This window comes from Phascolarctos cinereus, unplaced genomic scaffold, assembly GCF_003287225.1.
Source record: "Phascolarctos cinereus isolate Bilbo 61053 unplaced genomic scaffold, phaCin_HiC Scaffold_2;HRSCAF=192, whole genome shotgun sequence".
Lineage (NCBI taxonomy): Eukaryota > Metazoa > Chordata > Mammalia > Diprotodontia > Phascolarctidae > Phascolarctos > Phascolarctos cinereus.
In genome coordinates this window covers 183,498,761-183,514,026 of record NW_027555625.1, presented here as the reverse complement: position 1 = coordinate 183,514,026, position 15,266 = coordinate 183,498,761, and the positions used below count along the sequence as shown (strand labels likewise).

The 15,266-nt window shown below is 36.3% G+C and overlaps 1 protein-coding gene across 1 annotated transcript in view; it reads left to right on the top strand.

Moving 5' to 3' along the window:
- Nucleotides 1–14,931, top strand: part of MYOM2 (myomesin 2) — a 160,563-nt gene extending 145,632 nt beyond the window's left edge. The window contains 5 exon segments of the mRNA XM_020973014.2: nt 11,243–11,406; nt 11,903–11,939; nt 13,039–13,061; nt 13,212–13,267; nt 14,135–14,931. Coding sequence (XP_020828673.1) covers nt 11,243–11,406; nt 11,903–11,939; nt 13,039–13,061; nt 13,212–13,267; nt 14,135–14,449 — 595 coding nt within the window. The 3' untranslated portion in view covers nt 14,450–14,931.
- The last annotated feature ends 335 nt before the right edge of the window (nt 14,932–15,266 follow it).

The window sequence follows — 15,266 nt, the reverse complement described above, 5'->3', positions numbered from 1 at the left end:
TTTGGGAATGAATACCTGGGCCTCCCTTGGTCTAACTTGCTGTCAAATGTTTTATATATTAAGTATCTGTGTACCACTGATTCACAGATTAATTTCATGCCTCTACCATGTCCTCATCAGGCCTACAGATTAAGTCCATAATTCCGCCAAATCCTTTACATCTTTGTATACCAAAGAAGTACAGTTCAGTGTTAGACTAGAGAGAATCTTATTTACCCATGCATTGTAGTACAATCTAATAAGAGAGGATATAACATAAACAAAAATATGACAAAATGTGGAGTGTGAAAATGCTGAAAGAAATTCAGCCAAGGTTCCATGAGAAAATTTGAAGAGGAGTATATCATTTAGCTAGGGATAATCAGGGAAGGCTTAATAGAGAAGATTGTTCTTGAAGGAAAAGAAGGATTTTAATAGATGGAGAGATGGAAGAAGTAAGTTTCACCCATGGAAGAAAGCCTTCATGAATGTACTGAGACAGGAGATGTCAGGATGAGATAAGGAAACAGCAAGCTGTTCAATTTATCTGTAAATTAGGACATGTGAGTTTTTTTGGGGGCAGAGGTAGTACATATAAATCTAGAAAGACATGTTGAAGACAACTTGTAAAATGCTTTTAATACCAAGATAAAGAGTTTATACAGGGTGTGTCAAAAGTCCTAGTGGATTTTAACCTTCAATAACTTCAGAAGTATAAATGTTAAACTTTAAAAAATAAAAGTTTAATTGCTTACTTTTAAAAATACTGATATATTTCTTATTAAAATTCAACATAACCACCATCTTGTACTATATACATTGCTCTAGTCTAGTTGATTTTCAAACTTTGTTAAAAAACTAGGTGGCTCAATGAATAGAGCACTAGGCTTGAAATCAGGAAAACTCATCTTCATTGAGTTTATATCCAGCTTCAGATACTTATCAGCTATATTATCTCTGAAGTCTATTCTGCCTTCAAATATATGATCCTAAATGCCTATGATATGGCAGTTAAGAGGGTATAGGAACCTTTGCAAGAGCAATTTCAATCAAGGGGTTGAAAGAGACAGAGACACAAAGAGAGACAGAAAGGAGAGGTAGACAGAGACAGAGAGATGCAGAGAAAGAAAGACACAGAGACAAAAAGATAGAGAACAGAGACAAAGAGACAGAAGGAAGGAAGAAAAGAAAGAAGAAAGAAAAATGGAAGGAAAAACAAAAGAAAGGAAGAAAGAAAGAAAGAAAAAGAGGAAGGAATAAACAGATGACTGAAAATAAAGGTGCTTGAGGTGGATAGGATTAGGAATGGGGAGCTCATGATTTGTTGTTCAGTCATTTTTCAGTCACATCTGATTCTTCATGACCCCATTTGGGGTTTTCTTGGTAAAGATACTGAAGTGATTTGCCATTTCCTTCTCCAGGTCATTTTACAGATGAGGAAACTAAGGCAAACAGGGCTAAGCAACTTACAGAGGGACATACAGCTAGTAAATGTCTGAGGTTGGATCTGAACTCGGGTCTTGATTCTAAACCCTAAGCTCTTTCCACTGCACCACCTAGCTGTCCCACGGGCAGTTTTTGATGCATGGTTTTAATTGCCCCAGTAAAGCCAATTCATGTCATCTGATGAGAAAGGGAGAGGTTATGTGTGAAGAGGGCTTGAGAGGAGAAGAGGTTAGGAATAGCTAATGGAGTATGATAGAAACCAGATGAAGAAAAGAATTTTCAGTGCTTCAGAGCTCACTGGAGTTTAGATAACGTGATAGTTGTGTACCCTCATACAGTTTTGTCCTCCAGAGAAAGAAGGTGAATGGTGGAGGTCATACATCACTGAAAATAAGCAGCGCAGGTGCAGTGGAAAGAGAAGGGAGCCAACAATTTTAGTGTGCAGGGTAGTGTATTATAGGGCTGACCAAATAAAACTATGTATGTAAAAATCATTTGAGGTAATGCGTTTCACCTTTATCCCTCTTTTCACTCCTCTGGTAGGCCCTGGAGGCTATAAATAGTTGGGATTATCACCAATATATTGTAAGGATGAGCTAAGCTAAACACAGGGCAACCCTGGGAGGTCTCAGATTTCAGTTCTTAGCTCAGTTCTTCTCCAATGACAATTTTATACTGACAATTGAAGTAAAGTGATCCTTTGTAGGCTCAGATGGCAGTAGTGGTCCATAGCTGTTTACAAAGCCAATACACACCATTCATATTCCAAGACAAGAAACCTGTCTTATGGGGGGCAAGAAGTATGCTTCTTTTGTAGGTCAATCCTTAGATATTTTGACATTGCTCCTTCTGTGTACTACACACTGTTGAACATTAGAAGGCTTGTGAAACAGGGTTCATATTCCTTAATGACCTTACTTACCACTTAGTAATTCCCATGCTGGAATATTTAACTAACTATATAAGGTATTATAGGGTAAACACGAAGTGAGAAGTGGACACAGCAAATGCTATGGGAAAGACTTGGAAGTACTAAGGTCTGCTGTACCGTCTGCTGTGTGGTCTGAGAAGACACAAATAAAGTTACTTGTCGGTTCACAGAATTACTCAGAGAAGCCTGGGAGGATATCCTAGGGTATTCAGTTATACACATGGCCGTGCTCACCCACAAGTCCTCTTTCTTTTGAAGGAAAGAATGTTATAAAATTAATTCACATCCTTCATGAATCCTTTCCTCATCCAATCCCAATTACTAGTGCCTATCCCCAGAAATTATTTTGTATTTACATTGTGTGTGTATGTGTTTATACATATGCACACAAAGCATATATACAATACATATATAATATACACACTTATATGAATATATACATGTATGAATATATGCAGATACATGTGTATACACATATACACACATATGAGTAGCATAGTGACTAGAACAGAGTAGGTGTTTAATAAATGCCTATAGAATAATGGAATGGGATGGACTAGAATGGAATGTTTCCCCGAGGAGAATGTAAATTCCTTGAGAGCAGAGACCCTTTCATTTCTGTCTTCATATCCCCAGTACCTGTAACAGTCAGTGCTAGACATGGAGTAGGCAATGAAAAATTTTTGATTGAATAAACATTCAATCTAGTGTACTTATAGAACAAATACATAACAGTAGTGTGTTTTTATAACATAGTGCTGTGTTTCCATATCTCCTGGGTGCCAGGCACAGTACTTGACTTTAGAGACAAAAATAAGATAGTTCCCATACTCATAGAGTTTATAATCTTCTTGGGGATAGAGATGAAGCACTCAAATGTATTCATATAAGTAAAAGCAAATCTACAAAGTAATGCACATGTTAAATCTCCTCTATATAGTGTTGACTTTCATATTAGCAGTAGTTGAAAAACAAAATAAAACAAACAGTACAGTTGCTAATTGTAGATATCTAGGTATTTCCAGGCCACTTTACTAAAAGTCTTGTCTCAGATATTCTTAAATGGCCATATTTTTTTAATTAAAAAAAATAGGTCAAAGCTTCTTCTCCAGATGCTGGATGCTTAAAATTGTTTTGTGATTCCTTTTTTTTCTTTGGTAAATGTTAAATTGTATTAATAATGTCTTTTGAACATTCCCAAATCCTCAAATCCTTGAATAATTTGAATGTGTATAATATATACAATGATGATGGTTATAAGTCTGTAAGTGGTGCAAATCTGAGATGTTTGTGTTCTGTGTTTTTATTTTTGTTTTAGATAATGTTTTCCATTTGACAGGTCTGAAGAATTATAATAAAATATGTAAATACAAAATAATCTCATGAAATTAAGAGTACTAACACCTGGGGCAGTCCACTAAGTGTTGTTAATATGTTAAAATATTTCTTTGGCATTTAGTATTTTAGTTTGTTTGTTTACTTGTTTATTTAAACTGTTTAACTAATTTCATGAAAGAGCAAATTAACAAATACAATTATTTGTATAACAAATACAAATTAACAAATAATGTGAGATCCTTCTCCCCCTCAAAGCAGACTCTTCTTTGTCAGGCTACATGTACACTATCTTAAAAAACCAGGGATGCCAGTGAGATGCAATTGTTGAAGGTGCACTACACAGAAACTAGAATGTTTTTTTGTTAATGTGCGACATTAAATCAATAGAGCGTGATGAGAATTTTGTGAAATGCTAGCGCAAGCAGGACACTTGTTCTTTGGTTTAAAATGCTGAGTAATATGTCAAGGAATGTTGAAAATGCCACTTTAAGACTTGGATTGGAAGTGTATTCTGAATGAGTTAGAAGGGAACAATGAGGAAACTCAGCAAAAATGTGCCTCTGAAGAAGGATTTTGTTGTCTTGCTCAAAGGTGAAATTAATATATCATCCAGAAATGGCTAAACCTCAGACTTGCTCATCTGTTATTGACAATCCAGAGCTTAGTATAGAAATGATCACTAAAAAGAGCACGAGTGTTTTGCTGAGACCTCATAGAAGAAAAAGAATGAGTAAATAATATAGGCATTGTAACTGATGGAGCTTTCACTTTGACTATGTATGCATCAGACCTACAATACCAATTGGCATTTTGATTAGCTGTGATAAGAATGTACAATGTTCTGTTGTACATGGCTTTGGCCAAGGGATCTCTACTTTTGCTTCTTTTGGAGGATCAACAAGGGGGTAGGTGTTCTGATAATTTGTGAGTTGAGGTGAGGAGGAAGCTGTCAGCTACCCATGGGGAGAATGGGAGGCAGCAATCTCTCCCATAACTCTCCTCATCAGACCTCCTTGGCATTTTAGGCAATTAGTTAATCAGTATTTATTAAACATTTATATGTCAGGCACTGTGAAAAAAACTAGGGACACAAAGAAAGGCTCCCATAGGTCCTGTTCTCAGGGAGCTCACAGTTTAACAGAGACAATATGCAAATAACTACATACAACCCAGATTCCTATATACATATATGTTATTATCAATCTAGATATAGATGTAGATAGATATACATACAGTTATGGTAAATTGGAAATAATCTCAGAGGGAAGGTACTAGCAGGGAAGAGACAGGGAAGGGAAAAGTCTCATGCAGCAGGTAGGTTTTTAGCTCAGTCTTGAAAGAAGCCCGAGAAGACAGAAGGTAGAGGTGAGGAGGGAGAATATTCCCGGCATGAAGGACAAGTAGTGAAACGGCACATAGTTTAGAGATGGAGTGTAGCGCATCACGTTAGAGAAACATCAAAGTCAGCGTTTCTACAAAGTAGAGTACATAGAAAGGAATGAAGTAAGAAAATTGAAAAGATAGGAAGGTGACAGATAGTAAGGAAATTAGTAAGGCTAGAACTGTGTCCTTGCTTTTCTCTGTGTCCTTCCTAAATGTAACACCAAGAAGTACTACTTGAAATAAGAATTCACTGTGGCAGAAGACTTTCTGGCAAGTCAGTGCCTTAGGAGAAACTAAACCACTCAACTGACCTGTCAGTTGCAAACTGGTAGCAATAACTGAGTCCTTCTCCTAGTGTCAAAGTAGCATTTCAAATGGCAAAGGGTGATCAATATTCTAATAGGCATGTATAATTATAGATTTCAAGTTGTAAGGGGCCATTTAGTCTATACCTTTCATTTTACAGACAAAGGTACTGAAGACCAAGGAGATTTGACTTGCCTAGGAACTTATAGATAGTAAGAATATGAGGTGGGATTCAAACTCAGGTCTTCCTGACTTTGTCTAGGGCTATGTCAACTCTATCATATTCGTCCCTGGGTGAAGGAGTTTAGACTCACATCATATGAGGACTGATTAAAGCAAATGGGATGATTATGAGTCTCGAAAGAGAAGATAGTGGGGGACATCAAAGCCTCCTTTAAGTATTTGAAGGGATTAGAGTTTTTCTGCTTGGTACCAGAGCACAGAACTCAGGGCCATGGGTGAAAAGAAGCAAAGGAAAAGGAAAACAAAACAAAACAAACACTTCACTTTCTAGCAATTAGAGAAATCTTGAAGTGGAATGGGCTCTCCCAGGAGGTAGTAAGTTTCCCCTCACTTGATGTCTGTAAGCAGTGGCTGGCTGATTACTTTTTGGCTACTGAACTCTTAGCAGTGGGTGGAAATTGCAAATACTGACTACTGTTTAAGTATATGGCAGACAGGCAAGATTCTTGTTCATATATGGGTTTGACTAAATGTCCTCTTGTGGGCCTTTCCAATTCCAAGGTTCTGTGAATGATGTGGCAAAAATAAATCACAATTTTGAGGACTTCTATGACAGATACATCTCCAGGTATCTTGTCCAGAAACAATTTATGACCTCCTCCCCTTTAACCTCTCCTCCTTTCCTTAAAGGAAAGATTCTGGTCTTTTCATTCCCTGAAATCACTGTTCTTTGTTCTCACTCCAGTTTCTCTATATCCTTCTTAAGTCAAGCCTTGCTAAGGCTTGACTATTTCTGAGAACAGTCAAAGGATCCATTCTAAGCTATTGAGAATCACATGCCTATTAACATCTCACAACCACTTAAAACAGCAACATTTTTTTAAATCATATTTGACTTGGAGTAAGTTTCTGAGGACTCCAAGATTTGTTTCTACTCTGTGTGTGCTGGGCCAGACATTTCCATCTTGTATCTGAGGGTAGTTATATAGTTTTTGGACTTGCGTACTTGAGTGTAGTAAATTTCACCCCATTTTCAAGAGATGATATTTCTAACTTGACAGGCAAAAATCAAGGAAATTAGGCCTATTTAGATGTAGTATGGTATAGTGGGAAAGAATAGTGAGATTAGGATGGATTCAAAATTTTGTGATGTTGGGCAAGTCACTTTGACTCTCTGAACCTTTTCTAGAGTTAGTTAAGGTAGCTAACTGTTGTTTTCACCTGACCAAACTTGCATTACAGCCAGTAGTGGTAGCCAAAAGACAGTTTGGAGATGCATTCACCATAGAAAGAGCTTTTGATAGTAAACAATTCAGTTTTTTTTCAGTCAGCTTATTGGCTGGAACCTCTGAGGCCAATTAGGTGCCACAGTAGACCTCAGTTCATAGTTGGCTTCTGAGAGTAGCTATGTAACCCTAAACAAGTCACTTAACTTTTATCTGCCTCAGTTTCTTCATGTGTAAAATAAAAATAATAATAACACCTACTTCCCAGTGTTATGAGGATCAAATGGACATTTTCTAAAGTGCTTTGAAAACTTGACGTGCTGTTTAAGTGGGAATGCTAATTTTATTATTATATAAATATAAATGCTATTTTTATTATAATTTTATTAGTCTCATTAAGTGACCTCATATATACATTTATTCCAAATCAGTAATGTTTTGCTATATTAATGAATATCCATTCAGAACAACATTTTCTCCTTCATAAGCCACACAAATGCACAGGAAAAATAATTTTTCAATACTTGCAAATGACTAATTCTGTGAGCAGTAGAGATCCTGCTGAGATAGGATGTATGTTAAATTGAACACAAGTGTCTCAAATAATTGACTTATCAGTGCTTCCAAAAGCTTTTGTTAGGTGAATTTAGGGGTCAAATGAGTTTCACCTTTCAAACAAAGCTGTGTTAGATGTGACTGATAAAATAGAAACTCTATTAACTTTTCCCCTATGATTTTGAGTATGTCAGCTTAAAGTTTCAAAGCATTTCCCCCAACCCTTGCCTGTCCCTCACTGAGGGAGTTCTAGAGTATTAGACACACACACAAAAGAACAGCTGTGTGAACTTAAAGAAATCTGTAGATGCTGATAGCAGAGCATGTTTGGGGATGTAGATTGGCCCTGGGAGTCTGATCTATTCAAAGTAAGTGAGATAAGCAAGAGAACCTTACAGCCTGAGAATGACTCAGAGTGAGGCAATGAAATAAAGCAGCCCAAAGTAATTGGTTCTTCCTTTAAATGAAACTCTGACCAGCCTTACCTTGAACACAGGGAGCTTAGGCAGTCCTTGTAATTCATACTGTCACTGGCTCAGTACGTAGAATAGGATGCAAATCCCCAGGCATGATTGAAATCATCTCCTTCTCCGGCAGAGCAGGGACCACATTACAAGTCCCAGAGCAATATCCAGGCATTGCACAGTAGGGAATGGAACATCATTTCCATCATACTATCTAGTAATCCGGATAGGTAGAGCTGAGACCCTTATGAATTTTGGACAGCTAACACTGAAATCCTTGTCTTATCAAAATACTTGTGACTGCTTTGGAAGCCGAATTAACCATGCCATCTGTATCTATATGTCTATAAATGTACATGTCTATATGTATACATACACATCCATGTATGAATACATATATGTACCCACGCCTGTATGTATGCATCTATTCTTTTTGAACCAGAAATTGCAGTTGACCCTGGTACCATTAGTTTGAACAAAGTTGTGGAAGCAAAGGAAGCCAAGATCATTAATGTTAGAAATAGAAAACCTCTTGCTTTATTCTGGGGCACTGGGCAAAAAATCTTGTTGCACTTCTCCTTTAGGGAACAAATGATAGTTTATCATATAAACTCTTTTCAATAACTCATTTCTGTCCTAAATTGTGATTAAATTCTTGCTAAGCCCAATACAATCTCCAAGTGTAAACATGTAGAGGATATACATTTCCTTACCAAATCACAAATTTATTTTGTGTGAGTCTATGTGTAACACTGTATGCATCCTAGCATCTTCTGCCAAATTGGGATCAATTGGAAAAGCAGATGCATATTGAATTCTGTTTGTAAGATTCAATCCCTGGGGAGTCCTGAAAACTATGAATAGAAAAATGTGCTATTACATCTGATTTTCTCTTGTATATTAAAACAAATAGGTTATCCTAGGTATATCCCACATGCTTTTAGAATGAGGTGAACATTCACTCACCTCACGTCACATCATCTCCCTGTGATGTCCTCAATTCACCCGGTGACCCCTACATGTAAGAGCCATGTTGTTCAGTTGTTCAGTTCTTCAGTCATGTTTGTCTCTTTGGGACCCTATAGACTATAGCATGCTAATGCTGTCCATAGGGTTTTCTTGGCAAAGACACTAGAGCAGTTTGCCATTTCCTCCCTCAGTGTATTAAGGCAAAAATGGTTAAGTGACTTGCCCCGGGTCACACAGCTAGTAGTGTCTAAGGCTGGATCTGAAATTGGGTCTTCCTCACTACAGGCCCAGTGTTTTATCCACTGAGCCATCTAGCTGTCTCCTGTAAGAGTCATAGCTCTTTTCATAACTCACCTTGAATCCCACGTTCTATATGAGGCCATTCCTGACCTCCCCAATCATTACTCCCTGGAAATAGAAAATTGCTTTGTATTTACTTTGCATATATTTTATACTTAGTTATTTGTGTACATGTTGATTTCCCGAAGTAGAAAGTTGAAACTATTTCATTTTTGTCATTGTATACTGAGTGCCTAGCAAAACTCTTAATATAATGGATGCTTAATGAATGCTTGTTGAATTCATAGGGTCATAGCATTAAAAGCAGTAGATGTTAAAGGTCATTGAGTACAACTTCTCATTTTATAGATGAGGAAACAGGCTCAGAGAGATGAAGTGACTTGTCTAGAGACATACAGCTAATTCGTGTATGAAGTGGAATTTGAACCCAGGTCTTCCTGATTCTAGCTCTTTAAGCACTATATACCGCACTGTTTCCAATGCCTGATAATTCTTGGCTATTACATAGGCTATTAATATATATCTGTATATATATATATATATATATATGTATATATATGTATATGTATATTATATATATATATACATTACTAATAAATGCTTGCTTGCTTGATGAATGAATGAACACTAAATTGGAAAGAAATGTGTCTAGTGTATTGGTAGAACTGGGAAATTACAATAATGCTTGTGAATGGCAGCTAATACAGTTAAACAGTTTATTAAGGCTAAAAAAGGAGAAGATATCAGGAAAGAGATCACAAGTGGTAGTATACTCCTTTTTCATTCTTCAATAGAGGATGCTTAGCTAATGAGGAGGTAACTTCACCATCTCTAGCGAGGAAAGTACTAGAGCATTCTATTTTCTATTAGAGGATAAATTTCTTAAAAACAAAGTTTCTGTCCTATCTACTTTTGTATTACAGAGCAAAGTACAGTGTCTTGCAATTTAATAGGAGCCTAAATTGTTGTTGTTGTTGTTGTTGTTGAATAAATGAATGAGCCTGGTGGGCCTTACACTTAGAATCAAAAACTTATGTTCAAAATCTAGCATTGACATTCACAACCTGTGTGACCTTGTGGAAACCAGTACACCTTATAGATACAGCTTAGCTTTGATGTCCATGTAGATGTTGTAATATGGACTAGTATCATGAAATACAGATTTCAATAATTACTAAAAAAAAGTGTGAGGCTGTGGTTAATTTCAAATCCTAACCATGAGAACTTTGTATATAAATTATAAGCTTATCTTTGATACCAAATTTTAATACTTTTTTCTGGCTCCATACTACTTTGCACACTAATTATGATTAACACTGTTTATAAAAATATCTCATGCCTTTATTATAACTTTGGCTGAAGGATCATCTAATCTTGCTCTCAAACCAAGAATAGAAGGATGATACATGCTTCTTTTAAATTCCTCTCTAGCCATTATACCTCCCTCCATAGGATGGGAACTCTATTATATTTTTAAAAAATTAAAAAAGACAGTAAACTTGTTGTATCTGCCAATATAACTACATTTGAGAAATATAAGATGTGTTAAGCTGGTTTTTCTAACTGAGATGTAAGCTCACAGAGGCAAGCTCTGTAACACTTCAATGTGTATATGTACATATATATGCACATCTTTTGTATGTACATTTACATATATATAAATTTGTGGTGTATTACTGTCATTACACAACATATATTAAATTATTATATAAGCTTTTCAAAAAGAGCTATTGGATATGAGATTCAAAAATAATCCCTAATTTTTTAATTATTATGAAGGATAATGAAACCTTGCCTGATATAGTGAATAGAGGGCTCTCCTTGGTACCAGGAAGATCTATATTTAAGTTTTGCCTCTGACATATAGTAATTGTGTGACCCTCAGGAAGTCGCTTAAGCCAAATAAATCTCTTAGACCCTAAGTTGCTTATCCTCATTGATGGAGGGAATTTCTATTGTAGGAATTCCCTACACTGATGAAATTAGAGGTCAAACCCTCCCTCCCTCTCTGTACCCAGCAACGAGGAAAACTATCTAGCAGAATTTGTAATAGCTGAGAACTTGCCTTTCTTCTGAAGCTATTTTGCATATAACACCGTATAGAACTGTTGTCTATAATATGGGCATGAAACATGAAGATGTATTTCTGTTCATTTCTGAAGAGATGCGAAGATTTCTTCTAGTGAGCATATGAGAATTGGGGGTAGTGAAGAGATGGCCTGGATGCAGATCTGTGAGCCTACTGAAAAGGATAAAGGGAAATACACATTTGAGATATTTGATGGCAAAGATAACCATCAAAGGACACTTGATCTCTCTGGACAAGGTAAGATATTAAAATTACTCAACGTATTATAATTGCATATTTAGTGGCTTACTTAGGACCAAATGAGGGGCAGCCTTGAATTGGAGTCAAGAGACCAGTGTTCAGATCTTGCCTCTGACTTACTACCTGTATGACTACAAGGAAAATTATTTAATTTTCCCAAGCTATACATAAATTCCTTATTCATAAAATGGAGATAATAATACCTATAACACTGGTAATGATAAAGATCAAATGAGATAATATTTTAAAGCAATTTATAAACCTTTTTATGTACTCAAATAAATAAGTTTATAAATGCAATCTATGTTTCAATTCTTTGTCAGTCCACCAGGACATTTATGTAAGCCCCAATTTTGTATCTTGCACAGATAAAATTAACTTTTTTAATTCTTTTGCTATTTGACTAAAAAAGGAAAATTAAGATTTTAGGTACCTTTGGAGAGAGAATATAGCATTGAAACAATTCACTAATAGATGAAATATTTCTTTCCAGCTTTTGATGAAGCATTTGCAGAATTCCAACAACTCAAGTAAGATTTGCATAGTTTATGAATATGGCACGAGATTAGTTCCTCCAACCCCTGGTTCCCACCCACTCTCAGTCAAATTTGCTTTCTTTGATGATACCTATGAACTTCTAGGGTTTGAAAGCCTGTAGGATGGAGATAGCAATGGAAAAATATATCAGTATCAGTGATTTATCATATTATAGAAGAGAAATCTCATTAAAGTGAAAATGCATTTAATAATTTAGGGTTATAGAAATTCACATTCAAAATTAGGATTTTTTAAAAAAAGGCTTGTAGTAGTGGGAAATGTTTCCCCTGGGAAGGGAATGGAGTGAGAAGAGGGAGGGGCTATGTATTTTAAGAGGTTCCTCAGAATATAGGCTCTAAATTTAAAACAAATAGTGAAAGATAAAATGTTTGAGTGAGCAATCTTTTGGAATCAGAGAATTTGTTGAGGTCTTCATGACTGCAAAGCAAGCAAGATCCTCTGGTTAGTATTGAGTAGAGGACAGTTGAAAGCTGTATTCTACTGAGACCTTCAGTGGGATAGAGGAAGGAATAGTGGCTTTGGTGTCAGAGCACCTAAATTTGAAGCCTAATTCTGCTACTTGCCAACTGTGGGCAAGTCATTTCAATTCTGTGAGCCCCAGTTTTCTTATCCATAAAATGGGGATATTAATATTGAGATTACCTATCCTTATCAAAGGGTTTCTGTGAGAATATGTTGAGATAGTGCACGTAAAGTACTTCTGTTAACTATAAATTGCTCCGCAAATGTAAGTTGTTATTTTGTTAACAAAACAGTTGGTTGAGTTTTTCTACTTTCCACCTGGTGGCTTTGGCATCAAAGGAGGTGGCAGTTATCAGGAAAGGGATAATTTATTTTTGTCAACAAGTTGACAAAGTATTATCATAATTTTTAAAATATTATACTATTATATATTACAAATTATATTTTAATAATATTACATACAATTATATTATAGAATTATATTATAATGTTTAATTATAATTCCACATTTTCCTCAGTCAAACTCCGTAAATAAAAAATTCATTTTCTTTGTCAATATACTATCTTTTTTTCAAACTTTCTTCTCTTCTCCTCCCCACCAATTTTTAGGGCAGCTGCATTTGCAGAGAAAAGTAAGTACATTTCAAATGACAACAATGGGTAATTATTAGTCTGTGTTAGCTCTGATTAGAGATCAATATTTTAACATACGCATGAATTTGTGTTGAATCTTAAGCAGTCCTACTCATGACATTTGGATAATTGCTGTTTTCATCTCATAGATCGTGGCAAGGTGATTGGTGGGTTGCCGGATGTGGTAACTATAATGGAAGGCAAGGTAAGAATGATAATTTTTGTGCAATCAGAGTGAGTTCATCCTTTTGCCATTTGAATACATGAAAATGACTTAGATACCAAAGGCAATCCATCTTTTCTTCCTTGTTACTATATAACAAGAGTACTTCAAAAGCTGCAGCCTGGTAACTGCCATTCGTAGGTATATAGGACAGTTTAACCCAAGGTGTTCTAGGGGGTTCAGTAGACATTTGAAGGAACATCATGGCAAGAGAGAAAGAGAGAGGGAAAGAGGGGGAAAGGAAAAGAGTAAGAGAGGGGAAGAAGAAGAAGAAGAAGAAGAAGAAGAAGAAGAAGAAGAAGAAGAAGAAGAAGAAGAAGAAGAAGAAGAAGAGGAAGAAGAGGAAGAGGAAGAAGAAGGAGGAGGAGGAGGGAGAGGAGGAGGAGGAGAACAAGAAGATTAAGAAGAAGAAGAGGAGGAGGAGGACAGGGAGACAGAGAGAAAGAGAGAGAGAGAGAGAGAGAGAGAGAGAGAGAGAGAGAGAGAGAGAGAGAGAGAGAGAGAGAGAATGGAGATGTGATGGAGATTGGGATAGATATTTTGTTGGGGAATTTGTGAGTCCCAATTATAGTATGTGGAGTCACACTGCTGTTGATTTCTAAGCCTTTTCCAGAGGCAATGTTAGTATTGATTTGTATACTGTTCCTAAGAGGTAGGAAGCTAGATGTGCAGGGATGGGAACAAATGATGAAGCATGTTCAGGAGTCTGTGATCAGCTATATAGTAGGATCTCATCGATCAGGATAATTTGAATTGAAATAATTTAGTAAACAGAAATATTTTTAACTCATATCCCATCTGATTAATCTTTTTCTATCTTCTTTCCTTTTCACTTATTCTCTTTAAAAGACTCTGAATTTGACTTGTACTGTATTTGGAAATCCTGACCCAGAAGTTGTCTGGTTCAAGAATGACAAGGACATTGAGATCAATGAACACTTTGTGGTCAAAGTGGAACATGGGAAGTATGTCAGCTTATCCATCAAAGGGGTGACCTCAGAGGACTCAGGAAAATACAGCATCAATGTTAGGAACAAATATGGTGGAGAAAAAATAGATGTCACTGTGAGTGTGTACAAACATGGTGAAAAGATACCTGAAATTTCTCCTCCCCAGTCAGCTAAACCAAAGCTGATACCAGCATCCTCCTCAACTCCAGAGTAATAAGATAAATTTTCCCTGTAACCGGGGGAAATGCTCAAAAGGCAAAATGCTTTATCTAAGTAGTTTATAAATAAGTTGTAGTGGAGTGCTGTGCAGACAGAGAAGTTATTTAGGGTTATGCTTTCAAGGGTGTTTCTGTTTGCTTCTGTATACACACCTAAAAGAAAATTTTCTCTATGGGGAAAATTAACCAACTAACAAAAACAATTTAATGGGAAGAGACATGTACCTGACACTGAAAGTCATGTGAGACAAAAATAAATTTTTTCATTAGTTTCACTACTGGAAACCAACATCGAAAAACATCAATAGCATGTTGTGGTTGTGTGGACACCCATAATCCATGCTGGTAGTGTTATTGTTAAGTAGTCTTGAGTCTTCATCAGTGTGTTCGAAAACATGCCTTTAGAGTCATTGAAAACAGAGGTTACCTGGATATGCCTTTTTTTTTGTGCTTTGGGCTAATAAAGCTTTAAAAGGCACCTTGTTGTGGGTCTCCTTATTCCAGATCACACCTAACTAATCCTGTTTCTTCTCTCTGCTTGTTTAATTATGGCTTATTGTGCAATTTCACAGCTGGAAGCATGCAGACAGTACACTTACAATCCAGAAGGCAAATGATGGTAAATCACATTTACTGTATAGCACCTACAAACAGTATTTCACCCATTAGGGGCTGGAATCAGGCAGCTGAAACTAGCACAGGGAGTTATCTACAAAAATCATAGTTTTCTAAGAAAGCAACAGATGTTAATGTCATGGTAGACTTTGAAGGTTAAAAAAATTGCTATGTTCAATCTGAGGTGGGTTAGGTGGA